We start from the raw sequence: 25,802 nt of genomic DNA on the forward strand, positions 1-25,802 counted from the left end.
ATGCCTTGATTATCAGAGGAGGAAAGTCAGACTTCATCTGGTAATAAGACCCCTTGGAAAAGAGTCGCATACTGAGGCACCAACGTAGGACAGGAACCGTCTCCCTAAAACAACCTTTCAGAATCTTTATAAGAATCATTGAGTACTATCAGGCCACCCCTGATGGACAAGCAAATGCCCAGAGTGCTTTTCTTCTGCTGGAGATGTAAACAGCTGGCCAGGACTTTAGGAGAATAGCCTCAAGGTTCGAGGTAGGGCCATTCGAACAGGATTGTTATCCTCACTGAGACAAAGGCAGGGGGCGGGCAACTGGTGCCCATCCTTTCAGTTGAGTGGGCTGGGGAAAGACTGGGTGGAGCCGGCAGGGTGTGTTTTGTTTTGCTTTGCGTGGGGCTCCCCAGGTCTATCCTGCATCCAGTTCGCCCAACCCCCCGGGCGCAGAGAGGACGCAGCAGGCAGCCGCAGTGGCCTCTGCGTCAAGGGGTGGTGGGGCGGGGAGGTGCGGCACCCAGCCAGGAGACCTGGCTGGCTCTTCAGAGCCCTGTCGCCGCCCGCTGCCTCCTCCTCTCGCCCGCAGCCTTTCCGCGGCCGCAGCACTAGAGGGCCGGGCACGTGGGTACCTCCGTCACACACACACACACACACACACACACACATACACACACACACACACACACACACACACACACACACACACACCACACGGGCGCGCGCGCATACGGATCCGCGCGCCTGTATCCCGTGCTGTTTCCCTGGCAGACACACAGGCGCTCACGAGTCTTTCCTTGCCAGTCCGCAGGGCAGCGACCCTCTAAACCCAGTCCCAGAGCCCGCCCTTGGCAAGCAACTGCTTCTCTCCGGACAGCTCCTGTGTGGCCTCTGTCACAGCTACCTGGACAAGACCCTTTCTGGACTGCTTCTGGGACGTGGAAACAACAAGAGGTGCTGGGTCAAGACACAGTAACGGTAAAGACACACTCTTATGCTAAAGGCACCGCTGCGGATAGGGTGGGGCTGGCCATTAGTCTTCCTAGAGTCCGGGGACCAGGAACCACAGGAAAATTGATGGATGGATCCCGAGAAAGACTCAGGCTGGGTCCTGGGGTGAAGGAGGGAGAATGGATCAAAAGTCCCCAGAGAGCTCTGCCAGGCTCAGTTGGCAACCCCCTAGGCTCTGCGTCCTGCACCTGTGCAAGTCTGAGATGGTGGTGGAGGGGGGTGCACAAGAGAAGGCACTTGTAGGGAGAAGCACATGGGTCGAAACGTGTCGCCATCCTTCCTTCCTTCCCTTGTGGAAATTGCCCACAACATTCCCGGAGACCCACTGGTTTCCAAGTCAAGTCGGGGTTGAACGATGGGGGTCAAACATCAGAAAGTCCGAGAGGAAAGTTGGGAGGGTCGGGGTGGAGAGGCACTTCCGAGGTGAATTGGAAGCTGATCCTTGTGCGGGTGGGCGGTGGGGCGGGGAGAGCAGCGGGCTTCATTTCTCATTCGCTTGAGGTTCTTTGGCAACTGCAGAAGGCGACTATGGAAGGCAGAGTGTTTTCACGTGACCTCAATTCCCTTTTGCTTAAGGCATCCTGCAATAAATGATCCAAAAGTGGGCCTTTCGCCGCGCAAAAGGCACGTGGTTGATGAAGAAAGCACACTTTGAGTGTTTCTGAGCATCCTGGAATTTGACAGCTTGGCGGCGAGGGTGGTGGCGTTGGGATTTTAAGGAACGGACGGGAAAGAAGGGAAACCCAGTTGTTTTTACCTTTCATTCACTTGACTGGTCTTTGCGTACTCGGGTCAAAAGACAGTTTTGAATACAGTGCAGCAGGGAGAAAGCCTTTCATTCTTAACAGGCGCTCCAGCTTTATAAATAGGAGTGAATCTAAATACCCTAGGCGTCCCCGCGACAGACGAGACCCACCTAGTCGCAGAGGATGCCAGAACGGGATTGTTTTCTGTTTAGTAAGGAAGCAGCATTGGGTCTGTTGGAACTGAGTGAAGCCCCCAGGCGTGCGCTCTCTAGCGTCTCCTTTCCCTTTCCATCCTCCACCCTTACAGGGAATGGTTAGAGTAAGACCGGGCGGGGTCTGGACTGGGGCGTGGTGACGTTGGCAGTGTTTGGGTGCTTATGCAAATGAGACTGCAACCATTTCTTTTGGTCAGGCGGTTTTCCCCTCTAGGTCTTAAAGGTAGACCCAATCCTGGTTTGCACCCTTCGTGCCTGTGGTTCACTACCAAGAAATATGGGAGGAATGAAGGGCTGCTTTATGTGCTGCAGTTGGGCTCTTCATTGCTCATTCTGTAAAAGATTTTTTTTTTTTTTTTTTTTTATCCTTGTCAATGCCTGGTTGCCTTTTTGGACTATCAGGAACGAAGTGTTTGCTTTGGGGACTTATCATTCTCAGCCCACACAGTCCCCTGAGACTCCTGACCCCACCCATCCCCATTTCTGTAAGAAAGGAGTTGAGATTACAGATCAACCTGTCTCTTCCAAACCTACTACTGGACTTGACAGATTGTAAATACCTAATAAATACATGATTTTGGACTGAATTTCTTTGAAGAGAATGTGTATTTCTCTCAAGTTAAATTCGTAATATTCGACCATAAGAATCAGACGATTTTACATTATTCCGCCAAATTCAAAATTGAATTCAGTGACCATTTTCACTCCAATTTTTCTGATTACATGCTATAAACTGAATTTAAGAATGACTACAGTTCTAGTATAACTCAAAATGTAGTATTTCAGTGGAATTAAGAAAGATATTTATATGTGTTTCTAGAAGGTATGCACTTTGTCATCCAATTAACAAGAATTACTATAAAATTTTATATTGGATAGCCGGTATTTGAAATGTCAATTACTGATGAGTTGCCTTGTCAATTATTGAAACCTTTAGGCAGAGTAGTTACTAAAACTTAACCTCTATATTTGTAACCATTAATTTACCCAGTGATCAGAGTTCAAATTTGACTATGTACATGTTAGAAAATAGGCTTCTCTTATCATTAAAATAAAACTTTTGTGTGAATAGATAATAAATTGCATTATTTTATATTCTGGGGTTTGCATCCTGGCAATTAGTATGGCAGATCTGAAAGAGATCTGAGTACTTATCAAAAGCTCCCTGGTCTTTCTTTTACTTCTCAATTTGCCTCTCAACTCTTTTTTTTAAAAGACTATGTTAATTCTTTATTGCTGCATACATATGCATGATTGGATAGTTAATGTATTCCTATGCTGAGTAGATTTTAAAATGATTTCTGAGCAGATGGCATTATTAACAAAAATCAACAGGCATACTCTGATGCATGAAAAACGTTCAAGGTTAGATGGCAGGAATCTCTTTAGATACAGTAGCAATTTACTTAGGACATTCCTCTTCTGGTAGTATTCACTAAATAATTTTTGATTAATTTATGTATTTGCATATTGATTTTAAATTGTGGAATGAATCACAAGTCAAAATATTAATTTTGAAAAATAATTATGTTCTCTTTCTCTGTGAATAACAGGTCCCAAGGGTAGACTGGAATAAATGCATAATATAACTTGATATAGGATAAAGTTGTTTTTAGTCTTGAAGGTCACTTTATTTCCTTGCAATTCATGTATTAAAGTATCCTTTCACATGACTGATTATTGTCTTTGAATAGAATGCTTACTGTGAGAGCTTTCTCACTATCAGACCGGCAAAGATTAAAAACATTGCTCATATTGAAGTGATCAGAGAGAAGTAGTCACTCTCATCTATTGCTTGTGGTAGTGAAAATTTTGAGATTTTTTTTGGATAAATAACCCTTAGCAGTATTTATCATAATTGTAAAAGCTCATACCTTTTCACTTCTAGGAATTCACAGACATGAAAAGCAAAGTATACAAATTGGGTTTCTTTGGAACATATAATAGGAAATTATAAGAAATGACAAATATATTTATATTAAAATCAAGGAATATCATAGTTATCTTAGAAATTAAGTTAGTCTATTCATAGTAAAAATTTTGAAAATTAAAAAAAATGGAAAACCAAGATGAGGAATAGAAATAATTGTGTGAAAAGAAATAGGTTGGGAGGTTGGGGAGAAAATACATATTGGATCTTTCTTTTTAAGTGAATGGACTGACTTTTTTTTTAATTTTAGTTTTAAGATAGTTACAGAATCACAAGTATTTTAAGGAATAACAGACTTCTCGTGAGCATTTTATAAAATTTTCTGCAAAAGTAACATCTTGTAAAAACCATACAACATAATCACAATCAGAATGTATATGCATGCACACATATACTCTTGAATACACACATATACACATACACACATACAGCTAGGATATTTTGTGTTACTTTGATTAAAGGGAGTTAGAGGTAGTACTAGATATGGTGGGGAGAAAGGTTTGGAATGTATGTTTCACCTTGGAAACTTTTAGTACCACATTATTGTATTATTATTCAAACTATAAATTAAAAAATATGAAGTGAAAATAGCAAACAAATTTCTTTAATGGAAAAGTATTCAGAGATCAGATGTCCTCAAATTAATAAGGTAGAAATATAGGCATATTTACTTCATAATTTTTCTTGTTGTTTCTGAATTTATAGGAATGTTTTCTTCCAATATTTTGAATACTTAAATTATATACTAGCATCACATTTAGTGGATTCAACAAATTTAGTCATTATATTGGCATAAAAATACATTTTCTCTTTTTAGTGAAAGAAATAACTTTGTTTTTAAATTTAGTTTTGTTATGATTTCAGAATCACACATAACTGATTAGGAGTAGCAGAGTTTTAACAGCTTTTTACAGTTTTTTTTTTTTTTTGCAAATGTAGCATCTTGCAAAAACTTGATTACAACACCATAATCAAAATATTGATATTGATACAGTCAAGTTACAAAACAGTTCTATCACAGGATCCCCTGTGGTGTCCTTTCACACCATAGTACTTCACTCCTGTCCCCAGCCTCTCCTTAACTCCTGGAAACCTCTAATCTTTTCTCCATGTTTATTGTTAAGTCATTTCAAGAATGTCATATAAATGGAATCATATAGTATACAATCATTGATATTGGCTTGTTTCACTTTCAGCACAATTCTCTATAGATTCATTCAATTTATTAGATGTACTAGTAGTTAGTTTTTATTGCTCCATGAAATGGATATACCAGATTTGTATAACCATTCACCTAAAGAAAAACGTATGGGTTATTTACAGTTAAGAGTTATTGTGAATAAGGTTGACATGGAGACGTTGATACAGTCTTTTTGGAACATACATTTTAATTTATCTGGGATAAATACTTAGGAGTGTGATTTCTGTGTTATTTAGTAGTTGCATATTTAGTGCTTAAAGAAACTGCCAAATTGTTTTCCATGGTAGCGGTACCATTTTATGTTCTCAGCAACAATAAATTAATGAACCATTTTCTCAGTAACTTTGTCAGAATATGACTCTCACTATATTTAGATATTCTGATATGTCTATATGTATATATAGATAGATAGATAGACATGTAACTATATATATTATATGCATAATTATATAATATAATATGTGTGAAATATGATTATATATAATTATACATAATATATATATATATATAAGAGAGTGAGTTACATTTCTCTGTGGCTGTAATTTGCATTTTTAATAGATGATAATATTAAATCTCATTGCATATTCTTATTTAAAATCTATACATAATATTCAGTGAAATGTTCCTTTATGTTCTTTGCCTGTCTTCTAATTATATTTTTAATGGTTGAGTTTTAAGAGTTGTTTATACATCCAAATACTACTTTTTTATCCAATATGTGGTCTTCAAGTATTTTCTCCTAGGCTTTAACTTATTTTTCATCCTCTTTACAGGTCCTTTCACAGAACAAAAGTAATAAATTTTGAGACCTAGTTTATCAATTGTTGCTTTTGATCCAGCTTTTGATATTATGTGTAGAATCTCTTTTCTTAACCATAGAATTCAAAGATTTTTCTCCAATGATTTTTTTCTACAAATTTTAGTTTTGTATTTTATGTTTAAATATAGGACCATTTTGAGTTATTTTTTGTATAAGATGTTATGTTTATATCAAGATCATACTTTATGTCTAGTTGGTTTCTAAACCATTTGTTAAAAATATTATCTTTTTAACCCATTGAAATTGCTTTTGTACCTTTAACAAAAATATACTAGTTATATTTGAGTGCATCCCTTTTTGTGTCATCTCTTCCATTTCATTGATTTGTAACTATATTTCTATTGACCCCATCCAATCCTCATTATTATAGCTATGTAAATCTTGGAATGGGCAAAATAACTTATCTTGCTTTATTCTTTTGTTTCCATATTGTAGTAGCCTTTAACCTTTTCATATAAATTTTAGAATAATCTTGCTTATAATGATTTTTTCTGGGATTTTGATAGGAATTCCATTAATATCCATACATCCATTAAGAAAGAATTGGTATATTTACGATGTTGAGTCCTGTAATCTATGAGCATAGTATGTCTCTTCATATATTTAGATCTTTCATTTCTTTTAATACAGTTGGTATTTTTCAGAAAAAAAATTTACTGTGCCTGTTTTGTTACATTGTCATGTAATTATTTTACTTTTTAAAGGGTTATAAATACTGGGTGTTTTTGGGGGGGTTAGGGGCGCTGGGCTTGAACTCAGGGGTGTTTTCTTACTGAGCTACATCCCCCCTTTTTATTTTATTTTTTTTAGATAAGGTTTTGCTCAGTTACTTAGGGCCTCACTAAATTGCTGAGGCTGACCTGAAATATGCAATTCTACTGTCCCAGCCTCCAGAGTTACTGGTATTACACACAGGTGCCCTTGGCCTGGCTTGCTATTGTATTTTAAATTTCTGTGTCCACTTGTTCATTGTTAACATGTAGAAATGTAAATATGTCTGTATGTTTATCTTGTATCCTGTGTCTTTATTGAAGTCACTTATTCTAGGAGTTCTTCTTTGTTTTTTTAGATTCCTTATGATTTTCAGAGCACCGAATCCTAAGCACTAGACCACCAGGGAGCTTTCCTTACAATTTTCAACATGGACAATCAGAATGCCTTTAATTAATTAATTAATTAATTATTTCTGATGACCACATTTTATTATATTAGTTTTCAAACTATAAGTTCTAATCTAGTAGTGGATTATAAAATCAGTTTATTATATTGGATTATATAGAAATACAATAAAACAGAATATCAGAGTATAGCACATGTACTAAGGTTACATGTTGTGTTTTGTGATATTGTATTTCAGGAGTGTATACATGCATTGGGCTGAGAGATATATGTGATATATATAGATAATATAGATATATCACAATAATATCTTTCAAAAGGTCATTTTCAGAAAGTTGCTACCTCCTGTTTTATTAGAAAATCATTAGCGTATCAATGAAAAGACCAAAAAAGTACTTTCTTATCCTCCATTTTTTCATTACATTCCAAATGCCATATAATTAACCGCTATTTATTTATTTATTTATTTAGTTTTATTTTTTAAATACATGACAGCAGAATGCAACAAAATTTTTGTTACACATATAGAACAATTTTTCATACCTCTGTTTGTATACAAAGTATGTTTACACCAATTCATGTCTTCTTACATGTAGTTTGGATAATGATGTCTATCACTTTACACCAGAATGCCTTTAAATATGGAAAGTTTTCCCTCTTCCTTTTGGATCTATATTCATTATATTTAGTTTTTCTTGCAATATTATATTGTCTGCTACTTCCAATAGTGTGTTTAAATATATGTGTGAGAATGTACATTCTTATCTTGTTTCTGACCCTAAGGGATAAGTATTTAGACTTTCAGTAGTAATATTACGTTATCTCTATTTTTTTTGTAGCATTATGAAGTTAGAATGTTCCCTTTTATTTTTAATTTTTGACAGATTTTAGTCATGAATGGATGTTGAATTTTATAGAAACCTTTTTCTGGATCAGTGGATATGTTCATGTGACTTTTTTCTTTAAACTGTGTTTTTATGGGGTATTACATGGAATTTTGAATACTGAACCAGTCTAAAGAACTTGAAATAACTCCACTTGATCATGGTATGTAATTATTTTTATCAAATATATTTTCTACTATCATGTGAATGAATTTGTGTTTATACTCTATAGAAATATTGATATATAGTTTTCTTTTCTGGTACTGTCTGTATCTGGTTTTGGTATCTGAGTAATACTAGCTTAATGAAATTAATTAGGAAGTGTTCTATTGTTTTCTATTGTTTGAAGAGACTAGAGTTCATGATAATATTTATTTACACATGTGATAGTATTCTCCAGTGAAACCATCTGGGACTGGACATTTGGTTGATGAAAGAATTAAAACAGCATACTTAAGTTTTAAAAATAGTTATAGAGATATTAAATGATCTGTTTTATATTGGGTAAGTTGTAGTGGCTTGCATTTTTTAAGGATCTGATTCACTGTATCTAAATTATCAATTATCTATATATATGTAGAATTTTTTTGCTAGCATTCTTCTTTTAAAAGAAACTTCATTTCATATAGAACATCTAGTAATGATTAGTGACAAGAACACCATAGGTCTTTTCAAATACTAACTGTCAATCATTTTTGGTAAATATTGGTTTTCCCCACACAAAAATAACTGAATATTATACAATTTCAGGAGATGGGGATGCTATTAGCAAAGTTTAAAAATGGCAATACTTAAAATTATGCACATTATTTCACAACTTTATAAAACTTCTTTTAAAAATTTCCACAAACATTCCTGGTGCAAAAAAAAAAAGTCCTTCAAAAACTGCATGATAACATTAAGCTACAAATTTCACTTTGGAAAATAAAGAAGCTATTTTTCTCAATTTGGCTTTAAGATTTTTTAAAATGTTAAAAGTAGAATGAGGAGTGTATTGAAAAAGGTAGGGAAAAGGAGCTTCCAATTGTAGATTCAACATATCAGAAAGTATTTTAATTATGTAATTTTCAAGAGCAAGACTCTATTATAAATAATAGTCTTTCAGCAAGATGGACAAATGAGGAGTTATTATGTCACCTGTTCCCATGAGAGAGTTGTTCTCAAAAAATGCTTATTTATAGAATCTTCTGTAAAATAGAGTTGGTACCTTCAATTTGTATTTTACTAAAACAATATCATTAGAGTTTGTGTTTTTGTCTAAAAGTGCATCTACTCTACCATTTAGATGTCCAATTTTCAGAATGTTTTCCACATTGGCTCCCCAGCTTCCATTCTTAAATATCATTTAGAGTCTCCTAGTAGAATTATGTTGCTATTTGTTGGCTAAAATGTTCTGTATTCTTCATGGTTCTATCTTGTCTTTTTTTAAATACATGAATTATTTCTTCTTTGAATCCTTTCACTATGCCATTTTCATCAAAACCCATGAAGCTGAATACCACTTTGATATTTGCATGATCAATCACAGCTTTGCAGGTAAGTTCCTCTAATATATCACTGATACCAGCCAAAAATATGAATTTAAGGATACTGTGCAGTTGGAACTTAGCTAAGAAATTCTCATATCCTTCCTTGAGGGTATTCTTATATCCATCTGATTTTTCCACAATGTCTTTAAGTTTAGATTGGTATAGCTTGTTCACACAATGTGATTTAGTATATCATGCTGCCATACAAGAGTACTTCTCTTCCAAACAGGATCAACTTCCATGGCATAATACTGTTCATTTAGTTTCACTACATTTTTTGGACATTCATTATTATTTTAGTGACATATGATATGTTAGATTATGTTTCCCCTTTATAGGAAAATCTACTTAGTCATATAAATGTCTGTAATTCTCTGAAGTCTGGCAGTTCTTGCTTTGATAAGACTACAGATAAGTTTGTTTATTTTTATAGAGTTCTTGACTTACACAACTTTTCTGGAATTCTGGTATCATTTTGACAGGTATAGCAGACTCTTGATTAGTTATTTCCTGGGTATCTGATCTACTTTGGTTCCATTAGTTGTGAGTAAATAGCAACATTCACTGGACATCCATGGGTTTGTACAAATTCTCATCTCTACATTCTTGATCTTGCTGCTCATCTTTCTAAATTCAAGGTGAATGTGCACTGAGCCAGCACCACTTGGTCCATCAGGGTGTACACACTGGCACTGGCTACTTCACCCACACTTGCCACAGTCGCTGGGTCCAGGGACAGGGCCTTGTGTGCCTCCAGGCTGGAAAACAGGAGGCCACTTGCCAGGGCTGTGAGCCCTGGAAGTGCTGGAGCTTCACATGCTGCGATGTCAAGCCCTCTCTCCTTTCTGCAGAAACTATTTTCTTTTGATCGTTTTGATATCTGCAGATTGTTTTCAGTCATAATCCCTTTCTCATTTCTACTTTGAGCATGAATGAGATCCACCATATGGAGCTTTACATACATAAGACTAAATATGGCTTTGGAAGTTATTATGAATTTTGTCCTTAAAAGAAAGTAACTGTGTGAATTTACAAATCTATATCACACCTTTCTACACAGGTCTAGCTTCATTGTGAAAATAATTTTTTGGACAGCATTTTACATTTTAGTAAAACATTTATACTTTTTGTTGTGTCCAGTAAATATTTTTCTTTTTATAGGCAGATGTCTCAGTTATCTATTCACGCACAATAAACCATTCTAAAACATAGTATCTTAAAACAAGAAGAATGATGTTATTTCTCTTTATTCTATGGCTTGGCTGGGCTCAGTTGTATGGTTCATTTGTTGAAGTTGGCATTAACTGGCAGTTTGGCCAGGGCTAGAATGTCAAAGTCTTGTTATCATGCCTGGGTCTTCACTTAGATGCTAGAATAATTGGTGCATGGTTGAAACCATTTATCTCTCTTTCTCTCTCTCTTTCTTTCTCTCTCCTTTTCCATGTGGGGTTTCTAGCAAGGATGATGTACTTCCCCCTGCATGGTGTCTGGCTTCCAAAAGACAGAAAGCAGAAATTAGCAGGCTTATTCAGCATAGCCTTGGAACTTTTATAGTACCATTTCTCCTGCATTCTGCTGGTCAAATTCAGAGCTAGCTTCAAAATCTATTTTGGCTCCGAGGTCTCCAGAGCTCTAAAAGTAGATATGTCTACTTAAAAGAATGATAAATAGACTCCACACCTTGTTTGGAGGAGTAGTAGACATATACAAAGTTGGGAGGAACTGTTAGTGTTCATTTTTGCAAATAACATACTACAGAAAATAATTGTGAAAGCTCATATTTCATATTTAGTGAGGATGACAAAATATGTTAAGTGCTTTCAAACTCATCATTTATAGGACATGCTAATATGAATATGTAAATGAATACAAATAATAGCTTATGGTAGGCTGATAAATGACCCCTAAAGACATGTCTGCTTCCTAATCCTTGACAACTCTGTTACCTGATTTGAATACATGTGCTTTGCAGATATAATCTTGAGATTAACAGATTATCCTGGGATACTTAATGGGTTCAACATACCCTCATAAATGTTGATGAGAAAGAGCAGAGAGAGATTAGCATTAGATATGCATAGACAAGTATAGGCCAGGTTACCAAGGTGATGTGGTCATAGATCAAGGCTTGAAGAAGGTAGTAAGAGACAAGGTTCAGACTGTCCCCTAGAATTTCAGAGGAAATACAAATCCGATAAATTTAGTATATTGAAACCTATTTTGGCTCTGAGATCTCCAGAGCTCTAAAAGTAGATATGTCTGTTGTCTTTAGCATCTACATTTAAAAGACTTTAGGAAATGAATGCAGTGCCTATGTCTGAGGTGTTTTCAAAGTTAATAAAACTATTAAGTGTTTATAAGATGTTTTGTCTACTTAAAATGTATTTAAGATTTAAAATCTGTCTCTGGTTTTTAGGAGACAACAAAAATATAAACTTTATGGAAATTACTCTATGATTATAATTAATTTTGATCAAGTTCACAAGAAGGTGCAAAAGGAAATCTTTTGCACCTTTTACCAAACTACCCCCACATTAATGTCTGTGTCAAACAAGGTGTAGTATCATAACCAGCATATTGACATTTGTATAGAGCTTTTCCTAATGAAATAGGGATTTTATTTGTGTGTATTTGTGTTTGTATATGTATACTCTGTATCATATTTCAAACATAAAACTTCATGTCACCCTTACCATTAAGTTGTACCATCTTGAAATATTCCCTCCCACTTCCAATTTATAGCACACCACCTGTTCTCTTTGCAACCACTAATCATTGTTCATCCTTGTAATTGTTATTTCACAAATGTTGTATATATAGAATTATGAAATATGTATTATTTTGAAATTGGCTTCTACATTTTTAAAAAGCTTGTTAAATTTTCCTTGAAGTTCATCTAAATTCTTGCAGGTAATGAGATTTCGCTCCTTTTTAATGCTGACTGGTGCTTTATGGTGTGGATGTAGCACAGGTGGTTTTAAGTCTTCACCCACTGAAGCACATATAGGTAGTTTCCAGTTTGGACTATTATAAACAAAGCTGCTATGAACATTTGTGTACATACTTCTTAAGTTTCTATTCTCTGGAGTAAATTCTTAAGAGTAAAGTTGAGGGTCACTTTAAGAAGTCTAGTACTGCGGTTGAAAGCAAGTTCCAACTGTTTTTTAGAATGGCTATGCAATTTGACATTGCCATCGATGGTGTATGATTCATCTAGATTCTTTGTATCCTCACCAACACCTGGTGTTACTAATGTTTAAAAAATTTTATTCATTTTGATAGGTGTCTTGAAGTCCATCTTTTTGGCAAACACATATTTAATGAAGTATAAATTGTGCCTTTTTATTGTGCCTTTTTGTATTGTCATTTGTAAAAAGTGTTCCCTCCCTTTTGATTTGACATGTGATTTTTGTTTCATTTTGCTTAGTGTTATCTTTCTGCTTATGTGCAGGAATATATAATTTACAAAATAAACTTTTAGTCGGAATTCTATATTTAGAAAATATTTTGCCTCATTTGTCGAGATCATTGTTTTAGTCAGCCTTTTCACTGCTGTGATTAAAAGACTTGACCAGCACAATTATAGAGGAGGAAAAGTTTATTTAGGGGCTCATGGTTTCAGAGGTCTCAAACCATAGGCAGCAGGCTCCATTCTTCAGGGCTTGAGGTGAGGTAGACCATTATGGTGGAAGAGTATAGCAGAGGGAACTTGCTCACATGGTGATCAGAAAGCAGAGAGAGAGACTGCACTGGCCAGATACAAATATATACCCCAAAGTCATACCCCCAGTGCTCGCCTCATCTAGTCACACTCTACCACTTCAATTACCACTCAGTTAATCCCTATCAGGGGATGAATTCACTGATTGAATTAAGATGCTCACAATCTAATATTCTCCTCTGAACCTTCTTGCACTGTCTCACTCATGAGTTTTGGGGGACACCTCACATCCATTTCATTATATCTCTTTTCATTTTCATTATTCAATTATTCCTTAGTCAGAAAATAATTAGCATGTTGTTCCAGTTTTTCCTGTAATATGATCAACATTTTTATTTTATTCAGGCAGTCTATCTTATTTATTAAAATTGAGAAAATTTATTGCATTGTGTCCATAGTGAATTTTAGATTTGGTGCTCAGTTAGATTTGTATTTATAAAAAATTTCCCCAGTAAAATTTGAACTTATTAAAGTCAAGAAGATAATTTGCTGGTTCTCTAGTTCTTTCTTATAGAATATTAAACTTGTGGCAAATGCCAAACCATAATCAGTGCATACAAGTCTCTAGGAGTCTTTCTTATGTTTAAAATTCAATTGCTTGCCTGCTATTTCAGGTCTTTACATATTTTCATTTACAATGTTAATTAAAATTTAGTATAGCATAACTTTAAAGAGGTAATAACAATAGTTTGGGAGTTAAACAATGCCTAGAATCATGGGACAAGAATTGTCCAAATATTTATATAATTTTCTGGTAAAAATACTGGCATGACTGGTTGAGACAAAAGCAGAGAAAAGACCTATTACAAATGTTTGGAATAAAGAGTGGGATAAGAGTACAGGTGTTTAAAAAAAGGAGTCATGAATTGAGCTGCTATGAACATCAATGTAGCAGTGGCAGCTCAATTCACGATAGCAAGACTGTGGAACCAGCCTAGATGCCCTTCAATAGATGAATGGATAAAAAAAATGTGGCATTTATATACTATGGAGTATTACTCTGCATTAAAAAATGACAAAATCATAGAATTTGGAGGGAAATGGATGGCATTAGAGCAGATTATGCTAAGTGAAGCTAGTCAATCTTTAAAAAACAAATACCAAATGACTCCTTTGATATAAGGGGAGTAAACAAGGACAGGGTAGGGACGAAGAGCTTGAGAAGAAGATTTACATTAAACAGGGATGAGAGGTGGGAGGGAAAGGGAGTGAGAAGGGAAATTGCATGGAAATGGAAGGCGATCCTCAGGGTTATACAAAATGTCATATAAGAGGAAAGGAGGGGCAAGACAAGATAATACAAATGGAAGAAATGATTTACAGTAGAAGGGGTAGAGAGAGAAAAGGGGAGGGGAGGGGAGGGGAGGGGAGGGGGGATAGTAGAGAATAGGACAGACAGCAGAATACATCAGACACTAGAAGGGCAATATGTCAATCAATGGAAGGGAAACGGATGTGATACAGCAATTTGTATACGGGGTAAAAGCTGGAGTTCATAATCCACGTGAATCAACCGTGTAATATGATGTATTAAGAACTATGTAATGTTATGAACGACCAATAAAAAAAAAAAGAAAGAAAACAAAAAAAAATAAAAAAAGGAGTCATGGAATATCAGGTGTCTTTATGCCAATAAATTGATAATTTTAATTAAATGAACAAGTTCCTCAGAAAAGATGACTTACTAAAACTAACAACAAGAAAATAATCTAAATGGCTTTATATCAATGAAAGAAATTGAATTTTTAATTAAACATATTCCATAATGAAAACTTCAGGCCCAGATGGCTTTATTGGTGAATGCTGCCAAACATTTAAGGATGAAATAAAAAAAAAGTAACCCTCCATATATTGTCTCAGAGAATATACAAGAAACTCTTTTCATGGGGCCACCAAACCAAAACCAGAGAAGCAAAATCCAAGAATAAAACACAGACCCACATACCCATGAGTGTAGTTGAAGTCAATGCACAACAAAACATCACAGATTTATTCCAATGATGTATTAAAAGGATAATAAATCCTGACCAAGAAAGTTATCATAGAAATGAGAGACTGTTTTAAGACATGAAACTAATCAATGAGTCTGTATTAACAGATCAAGAAGGTTCAGAATTATTAAAGACAAAATTATGGTTCAAAATTCAACACATTAAAAAAAGTCACTAAACTAGGAATGAAAAGTAATCTCACTAAAATGATAAAGTGCATTTATATATTTAAACAAAATCACTACCTGAAGTTGTACTTGGGTGCAATATTGAGTACTTTCCTAGGGACATTGGGGCAGAAATGAGGAGGTCAGCTGTTAGCAATTCTGTGTAACATTGTAGTAGATCTTCTAGCCACTAAATAAGACAGAGAAAGAAGCCATACGTAACTAATTAAAAAGTATAAGATAAAGTACGTATGATATGTCAAAGAACACTCTACTGTCATGTTTATATAGAAAGCGCAAATTAAAAAAAAGAAAAAGTCAAGTTAAATTGTCTTCACTCACTGAAGGTATGATTGTGTAATTGAATATTCTTTGTGAACAATGAAAACACAAAAGACAAAACTTGGTTGTCATTTTAAGACAGAAATCCTGTTGTTTTAAAAATCTGATTACACATCTTAGCAACCTGAATCAAGAAAGCAATTATAATTATATCTAAAAATATAAATTAATTAGGGATAAGCTTAACAATGTTCAGGAGTGCTAACAATGAAATGCTTAAAACGTTCTCAAGAGAAATTTAAAAAGACATATATAAAAACATATACCAAGTTCATAGATTGGAAAACTCAACTCTTTATATGTCAATGCTCCCCAAATGGATCCATACAATTGATGGACTCCCATTTAAATTTCCTATCAGGTGGAGTTTGTTTGTTTATTTTGGAAGAAATTATAAAACTGATTTTGATATTTGCGTGGAAAGGCAAGAACCTAAAATATGTTAAATAATCTGCAAAAGGAGAAGACATAACATGAAATCCTTGAGTTTGAGAACTTCTGAGTTAGAAATTTATGATTTAAAAAGCTTTGGGTGTGCTTGTAAGTGCTTCAAAAATTAAACACGAAGATAAAGCAATACAAAATGGGAAAAAGAAAAATGTAAATATAAATCCAAATTTAAAGTTCTGATTTTTTACCTGTTTATGCTCATACACACAGATGAATAGAAAAAAAATAAAACAAAAATAAACAAGAGTTTCATCTTTATCGTTTTTTTTTTTTTTTTTTTTTTTTTTTTTTTTTTTTTTTAAGGATCCTTTTCAAGCTGTAGAAACTGATGCTGGCCAAAAGAGTAAAGCAAAAGAATTTTGGCAGTTTCAGGGGCTCAAAGACAAAATAGGGTGCTTGGCAATATGATGGGAAAGGGCAAGAATGAAAGTAGTTCTAAAGAGTGGCACCAGGTTCCATGACTACAGTGGTAGTTACAGCCTGGGCATCAAGCCTTTGTTGGAACTGGTTGAGATGCCAACTTTTTGATCTCTTTGTTACCTTGATATTTGAAGTTTAGGGAGGGGCGTCTAATTGGATAAATGTGGGAGATGATTTTCAAAGTTGGTAGCAAGATTTTTCTCCTCCCTATACTCCTACTCTTTGCAATATGACTTAGTTTCTCCTTCCACCAAGAAGTTAGATTTAGCCAGATGCGGTGTTGAATGAATATCCATCCGCAATCTCAGTGGCTCCAGAGGCAGAGGCAGGAGGATCCTGAGTTCAAAGCCAGCTTCAGTAATTTAGTGAGGCACTTAGCAACTCAGTGAAGTCCTGTCTCTAAATAAAATATTTTTAAAAAGGGCTGGGGATGTGGCTCAGTGGTTAAACCTCCTTGGGTTCAGTCCCAGTTACCAAAAAATAAATAAGGATTTATTTCTCTACTCTTAATACTCTTGAATCAATTTGGATTTAGCTGTGAGATATGCTTTGGTAGTGAAACAGTAGCAAAAGGACACAGAGACTTTAATAGCACTTTCCCATTGGGCTTACCTTCTTTTGGCAGCAGCTGAGAATCTGAGTTTACAGTATAAATAAGGCGGAGCTACCATTTGGGAGAGGCTCTATCCACCAAGACCAAAGTGCTCTGACTGATAGCCTAACTAGGGCGGAGAATGAGAGCTGGACTATCTCACACCATCTACCCTCAACAGATTTGACAGATGACTCAAGTCAAGATGAGTAGAGCAACAGATCATCTAATCGACACTCATTGCTGAAACAACAAATCCTAAGCAAGTAAAAAAAAATAAATAAAGCCACTAGATTTTGAGATGACTAGGTATACAGCAATAGATAGTTGATACCAAACCAAACCCAAACAAAACAACCCTGAAATATGTAGCACTGGTTTGGGACTTAATTTAATGGATTAATATACAACAAACCAGTTCTAGTATAATACAACCAGTAAAAGTGATGATAATAATAGTAATAGAAGAATACATATATTGTGTTAGCATTATTCAAGCATTGTATTAGGAAAACATATTATTATCCTTACTTTATAAATATAGAAACTAAGGGATAGTTAAGTTACCTAGCCAAGGTTACACAAAACCATAAGTGATAGAGCTAAGAACGAACTTAGACAATCTGTCTTTGCAACCCAAATTTCAATATTTGGCACTAATATGTCTCTTAATATCAAGACACATTAATTCCTTCTACACTGTACTTAGATAAAAAGATTTTTTGAAAATGTGAAGAGGTGGAGTTTGTATCCTCTTTTAGACTGGATTTCACTCTTAGTATTACTTTCTTCCTGGAGTACAAGAACATTGTCATTTATTTCTATTCCTCCCATTTTAGTTCCTGATTTTGTTGTTACTTTAAAATTTCAAATTAAATTTTTTTCCTTTTTATAATTTCTACAGACAATAAACCCTATTTTCTTGTTTAATGTTCACATTTATTCTTTAACGTGGGTATTTTGTAACTGAGGTCTTTGTTTGCTCTTTTGTTTGACTGAAATTCATGATCATGAAGCCCCTCCCTTCCACACCCCATTCCACGTTTGTAGGACTCATCCTTTCTTTTAGAGATGGAATATTTGCCTGGGATTTTTATAATTAGAATACAAACTAATCGGGTAAAAATAAAAACTAGGAATTACTTATTTCCCTTTGATTTTTATAGGTGTTCTGAGAAGTTGTTTTATTTTCACTTTCCACTTCTGCTTGAATTTTTTATTTTCAAATTTTCTCTTTTTACCCTTCTGTATTGTTACTATGATTTGAATGCACATATCTAATCAAAATTTGAATAATTCTTTCTTGTAGTATTTTATATTTTACTAGTTCTAGCCTCTTGTTTGGAGAGTCCAATTATAAATGTGTTGGGTCACCTTTATGTGACTTTCCATTATCATTTTGTGTGCATTACTTAAACTATTTGTTTCTCTTAAATGATTTTTTTTTGTGTGTGTAGTTACTCTAAGACAGGTTTCTATGTCTCCAGAAACAGTTTTAATAGTGTTTATTTTAGTTTATATTGTTTCTAATGCCACTTTAACTCCTATTATGAGTTCTCCCATTTCACACCTACCTAACTTTTCTCTTTCAGTTAATTGTTTTAAATAAGTGATCTCTTTGTAACCCTAGAACCCTCATTTCCTGATATACATTCATATTTTACATTTGTTTAATGCTTGTGTTTCTTTATCTCAATTGCCACTCTTTTACTCCTGCTTATATGAAAACCTTTTTCATTCTTCATAACTATTCATCTTTGAACCAGAAACATTCTATATTGGCAGAGTTTTTGATAAAATTTTACCCTACAAATTGAAATTAGATGGAATGAACTGGCAAACTCCACATCTTCAGTTCAGATTTATCTTCTGAAATAGAGGCTGGCAAACAGTTTTGATAAGATAATTGGTACACATTTTCACTTTTGTAGTCCATAGGAATCACTCTGCTGACATTAATTTTATAATAATAAAATTAATCATAGGCAATTTGTATGGGCATGGATATGTTCCAATAAAATTTTATTTACAAAACAGACAATGGGCTGTATTTGGCTCATAGGTGATATTTTGTTGGCTCATGTTCTTTTGTGCAGTTGTAGACAGGAGGCCTTTACCAGGTAATGATGAGGACAGCTAATGCAGCTCCTAGGTGCAGTTGAAGTCAGTAGGTGATGACTCCTTCAGTTGATTTTATCAGAATAGATGATGTCACCTTGGCAGAGTTTGCACAGTACTTGAGTTTGCTTAAGGTTCTTGCATTTAAAATTTGAATGTATATATTTAATGTGCATTTGAAATGTTTATAAGGTTGTATTCAGATTTTATTTATGTAGATACCATTTTTTAAATTGAAAATATTACCTTTATGTATTCTGGTCAGAATTTTTAAATGTAAAATTCCCCACATGATATCTCAAGTAAATTGATGATGATTATGAATTTGGTTTCTAAAATATATGTAGTAGAATCAAAAGATATTGCATTTCATCTTGATTTTTTATGTTTTTTTAACTGCAAGAGCAGGAATGCATGGGAAAATGTAGAATAATTTCTGTGATAATTGATTATGGGGAAGCCCATGTTGAACAATATCTTGTGAAGTTTTTCCCCATAAAATGGTGGGTGCTTTTACTATACTAATATCTTCAAATCTTTATACATTTTTTTTTTACCGTTCTACTGGCATGGGAGAAAAATAGATCACTATTTACTAAAGAAACTGAGGTTAAGAAAGAACAACTGGAAGTTACAAATTTAATACCAATAAAAATAGGATTCAAGTTCAAGAAGGTTAAGACTGAAATCAATACTCCAATTCAAGTGTCCTTTGTTAGTATGCTAACAACTTTTATCTTTAGACAATACAGTAAATGCTAAAGTTTAATGTGGATATTTCATATTTTACTAATAACACTTTTTTATATATTAGGTTAGGCTCTTCAGCAAAAAATATTTGGAAAATTAGCTTACTTCATTTTTTCAGTGGTTGTATTTATTCATTTATGTCACTGATATTACTGAGCCCTAGGGTAAATAATGCAAATCAAGCAGATAAATCCCAAACTACATGAACTGTTTACATATCAAACCTCATTGGCATCTTTAAAATAGGTGCTGTGAGAAGTTGTTCATTTCTACAGGTGCTTCTCTTTCAGAATTTCCTATAGCTTCCTCTAATCCTGTGTGAGTGTTTGCTTTTATGGTATATATTTCAATTATGGACATGAATAAACATTATGCAAATTTAAAGACAACAAATTAGTTAACATGGTAAAGTTATTTTTTCCCCCCATTGGATTACCCAGCACTCTGTTTTGCTCATTAATATTACAGAGAGGGTGTGATAGTTGTGTATTTGACTTTCAATGTAAATCAATCTCTCTCTCTTTCTGTGCTAGGGATTGAACTTGGGGGTACTTTATTACTGAGTTATATCCCAAGACCTTTTTAATTGTTTGTTTTGAGATAAGGTGTCATTAAGTTGCTGAGGCTGGCCTTGGACTTGTGATCCTCCTGCCTCCTGAGTTACTGGATTACAGAAGTGCATCACTGTACCTGGCTCTATTAGTATTTATCTAATAGTAATCCTTTCAAGATTTTCATGAACTGTTGTTTACATATCAATCCTCATTGGCATCTTTAAAATAGGTGCTGTGAGAAGTTGTTTTCCCAGCAGTGAATGCCAGAATTTTAGGGTCATTCTTTCTAAAGCTTTCCCATTCGATTTTGAAGAAAAGCACTCAAATATTTAGTCACTTTTTTTTTTTTTTTTTTTGGTACAGGGGATTGAACTCAGGGGCACTGAACCACTGAGCCACATCCTCAGCCCTATTTTTATTTTATTTAGAGACAGGTTCTCCCTCAGTTGCTTAGTGCCTCACCTTTGCTGAGGCTAGCTTTGAACTCATGATTCTCCTTTTTCAGCCTCCCAAGCCACTGAGATTACAGGCGTGCGCCTCTGAGACTGGCTATTTAGTCAGTTTTTCAAGCAGACAATTCTGTTGGTCTATAAATGTGCTCTCTACACTTAGCCTATGTCTGAGTTTGTTAAAGGATGTGAAATGTAACATAGAAATAAAAAAGGTAAAAATCCCAAAGTGATAAGTGTTTTCCTTGAGTTTAGAAGATGCTCAAACATGTATCAAGATTTCCCTGCTTCCTGCTCTATTCATCCTACTTTTTATGTTTGGTGTGTTCTCCATTTGTTACCAACTGTAATGTACCTTTTAACCATCAGCCCTGATCTCTTCTGTTGTGATGATTTCAGGTCATTTAAATTGTGCCATATAGTATAGCTACAGAATAGTCATTTAATCTCGGTTAGATATATGCTTTTAAAGCAAATTGCATAAGTTCCTATGACAATATCAAATAAGCGAGTGTATGAGGAATAAAGAATACTTGAACAGAAGAAATAATGTAGAAGACAAATTTATGGGGTTGGCTTGCAGTTGTGTATGTAATTGTATCAGGAACAAAATAAGACTTGTAAGAAAAAAATCTACTTTAGTTAGGGAGGGAAAAGGAAGAATTCAACCTTTTAATTTATAGTGAATAGAATATACATTATTTATTGGGTATATCCGAGATCCAAGATTTTTGCAAGGAGGAAGTTAGGTAAAAGAAAATGTGTATGAAACTCATAAGCTTTTATATGTTTTACACTTTTAGAAATATTAAGCTCTGAAAGGCAGGGATACTCATATTTTTATACTCTATAGAAAGAGTTTCCATTGTAAATATGAACAAGAAAGGGTAGTGATTCAGTATTTGTAATTTTTTCACCATTGAATATGATCAATTTTCAACTTACAATTTTACAGGTATCTACAGAATATTGGACATAACAGATCCAGGATTCATAAGACTTTATCACCTTGAATCAAGGATTTATTTGATATTCTCCTAAGTCTTTACTTCATATCAAGTAACATTTTTTTAAAAAGAACACATTTGCCATAAGGGAGTTTTTAAAAATAATACTTCTCGTATTTTCCAATGCCTAAAAATAGCAAGGTGGTAAAAAGAGAATTAGACGATGAGGTTATTGAGTCTGTCAAAGACCTTCTTTCCAATGAAGACTCTGTGGATGATGCTTTTAAGAAGAGTGAACTAATTGTTGATGTCCAAGAGGAGAAAGATTTAGAAGTTGAAGAAGGATCTGAAGCTGAAGATGAAAGACCAGCTTGGAACAGTAAGCTCCAATACATCCTGGCTCAAGTTGGATTTTCTGTAGGTTTGGGGAATGTGTGGAGATTCCCATACCTCTGTCAGAAGAATGGAGGTGGTAAGTTCTTTGTTTTAAGTGATAAAGTACTGGAGTAGTAAATTGCATTTGATTATTTCAAATAGCTCCCATTGTTAGTCTCAGTATTTTTGAAACTATGAATTCCATTGCAAAGCTAGGGAGACCCATTTGTGGGAAGTGAGCCCAGCTCTGTTTTCAGATTAGGTTTCCATAGGAACAGATTGGCTTGCTGCAAATACTCAGGGAATGCTTAAGGGTAACACATTCTCAAATTCTTTCTGTGAATGTTATAAACATCTCTGGATTTCTGACTGGAACTTTTCTAACAAATGTTACATCCATTGTGCCTGTCATTTATTCCCTTTGAGAACAACCTAAAGTTTCTGACATAAGCCAACATTGGTGAAGGAAGGCAGAGAGAATTTTCTCCCTATGGACTCATTAACTCTGAATTTTAATTTGCCTCACTCTTTATAAAGCAAAACTGACATGCAGTGTGGAATGAATATGGTCTTTAAATGCTGACCAGGACTTTTAGAGCCAGTAGAAGGAATGGCACCAGATAATTAATATAATGCCAGTCTTCTTCATCCTTAAAGATCTTAAATCTTTGGTTTATAGTTCTATAGTTTTTGAAACAATAGTCAGTTTAAATACATGAGTATTTTTAATTTTAAGCAAAAATTACTGAACCATCATTGATATTCCTGCTATTTGTTTTTGTGCATATAATCATCCAAACTTCCTTAGTAGATATTGTCTTCAAAATCTAGGGAAAAAAATCTAAACAGAGGAAGAAATTGTTGATGTATGAAATTAATTTTGTAGCACATCAATATCAAACAGAATGTGGATTGAAATTTTATTATCTATATACATGAAAGCTGTTAAAATAAGTATGACTAAATCCCGAATATCCCATAAGTTATACATATCATCACACAAAGAATAGACACTATTTGATTCAAGCCTATGATAATTGTTTTGATTGGACAAAAAATGTAGTTGAAATCTTAATCTACAATTGCTGCATCAAATTAAATAAAATAAACCTTTGTATGTGAATTTTTTTCCCCTTAGTAACAGATAAAAAGCTAAGGTTTTATAGTAACAAAATATATTTAAGCTGGTTAATTCATCCAGGTACAAAACAAGAGGCTTGGGAAAAGTAGCTTATCTGACAAATCTTCTGATAGGTAAGAATTAATATTAAAGTCCTGATGCATCACCCATCAATCACTGAGAGCTGTGGTCTCCTCAGCTGGTCACTAGCATCACATAAGACTTAAATTATCAAATCAACTATAAGCAACCAGACAAAACTTAAATTTTTGTTTCTCAAAATATATTCAATTTTCCAGGACTGGCAGAAGACAAATTCTGATTTTGAGATCTTTTTCTTTGGAGAACTACTAGCCATACTAAGGAAGAAAGCTGTCTTGACTGAAAAGTCAGATTGTGCATTCCAATCTATCTTGATTGGGCACTTTAAGAGATTTCATATTTAGTAATTTGTTATTAGCAAACATGGATCTTCCATTTTATTTCCATATGTAAAAATGTGAAAATATTTCTGTATTTTGTAGTGTTGCTTTCTACCTTCTGAACACAAAGACTTGAGAGCTGCATTGCATGTATAATAAAACAAGAGGTTTTATAATTTAAGATGGCATTAGAGGACTAAAGGTTACACTCAGCATGTAGTATAGTACTGAGGTTTCACAGTCATTTAGCCCAAGAGCCTGAGGCTACAAAAATCTTATTCATTAATAATTTGAGGCACCTTATGAACCACAGGAAAAAATAATAAATCCCCAAATAAGTTGATTTATCTGAAGATATCATACTTCAACCACAGTGATTAAGCTTAGTAAGTGCTATATAGAAAATAACTCGATCTTATTTTGAAGTCACTTTGGTTGTTTTCCATATTTGGCACCATGTGACCTTTCACGAGTCACCACATGAGTTAAATGGGGTTAATACTTGTACTTGCTCACTGGATTCTTGTAAGGAAGAAATAACTATATGTAATGGTCTTAGAAATGTGCCTGGAAAATAGTGAGTTCTTTAATAGTAAATATTATATTTTAGTTAGGACTTTTAAATATGAGACTAAAGTTAGAATCTTTTGAGTTAAAGGAAAGGGTTGTGTATATAGTAGCATATCCTGTACACATAACAGGAAAGATTCCCAATGAGTCCAGTCTTAAGTCTCTCTCTCTTTCTTTTATTTTCCTTAGCTGTTCACATGTTCATAAATTCATTCACTATCTTAAAGTTTGATCCTGGTGTTGAAATTCATTTTCAGTCCTTTGGGAAACATGTTCCAGTCAGGAGCCCCTGAATGTTACTCATCATTTTAGAATTAGAATTTAGGTAATTTTGTTTTGTAAGTTCAGGCATCATGCTTTAACTTATATTACCCTTTGTAGAGTCAACTAAAATCTGAAAGATTGAGATTAATAGGGAGGTAGAAATTATATATCAACCACTGTATTAGGGGGAATTACTATATAAAGTTATCACTGAAGAGATGTATAGATACTGAGATAATTAATTTGAAAATAATCTATTACTATTTACTTCTTCTTTGGAAGATATTCAGATTGCCAGAACAATCTGAATTCTTCCAAAATCTATTAAATAACATTAAACACATTTTTTAAAATATGGGATATATAATAAATGACCTCATAAAAATGAGAATTAGTACCATCAATTAAAGGCCTTCCTGCTACACTTAACAGACTATAGTTGGACCACACTTAAGATAAGAAATATGAATGTAAAAAGTCCAACTTAAAGGTATTTATTAATAATTTGCATGTTTTTCTCATGTGGAAATGAGTACAGGTTTCATGATTAAATTGTTTATCTAATTAATTGGATCTAATATTAATATTGACAAATCATTCATTATATTTTAAAATCACTCGTCATATGTCTTCACTTGGAACTTAAATGGAAAATAGTTCTCTCTTCCTGGCACATGCATTTTTATAATAGACATCAACTATTTCAGTTCTTCAATTACTTGTGCCCTTCTTACAGATTTGAGGAAAAATTTTTTCCTGACATGTGCTTTTTTATGTAATGTACATGAGAAAAATGACATTTGACCCTGGTAGAAGTCATTTTGTCATTTTTTAAAAATTTCAGATTAGGCAGTCGTTTTTTATTCTGTGATATTACTGTGTTTGGAAAACAAAAAGTCACTTTTAATACACATAAAATCTCATTCACTCCAGTTTTTCAGATTGGGAATATATGATTTAAATCAGTTTATATAGCTATTAATAAATGACTTTATAAACATTATATGAAGCTTTCTAGGAATTTGTAAAATCTACTCCAGAAAACAATTACTTTTTGATTTACCTCCATTTAAAAACATAGTGCATTGTAATTATACACAATAGTGG

General features: G+C 34.1%; 1 protein-coding gene and 1 pseudogene across 1 annotated transcript in view; one reads left to right on the forward strand and one right to left on the reverse strand.

The window, feature by feature from the left end:
- Positions 1–9,089: 9,089 nt before the first annotated feature.
- LOC113184633 (cytosolic 5'-nucleotidase 3A pseudogene) lies at positions 9,090–10,344 on the reverse strand (annotated as a pseudogene).
- An 11,768-nt stretch (positions 10,345–22,112) lies between these two features.
- The window catches only part of Slc6a15 (solute carrier family 6 member 15), a 28,687-nt gene continuing 24,997 nt past the window's right edge, over positions 22,113–25,802 (forward strand). Inside the window, exon 1 of the mRNA XM_026391414.2 lies at positions 22,113–22,416. Within this exon, the coding sequence (XP_026247199.1) occupies positions 22,128–22,416 (289 nt within the window). The 5' untranslated portion in view covers positions 22,113–22,127. The remainder of the gene's footprint in view (positions 22,417–25,802) is intronic.

Source organism: Urocitellus parryii, chromosome 5 (genome assembly GCF_045843805.1).
Source record: "Urocitellus parryii isolate mUroPar1 chromosome 5, mUroPar1.hap1, whole genome shotgun sequence".
Lineage (NCBI taxonomy): Eukaryota > Metazoa > Chordata > Mammalia > Rodentia > Sciuridae > Urocitellus > Urocitellus parryii.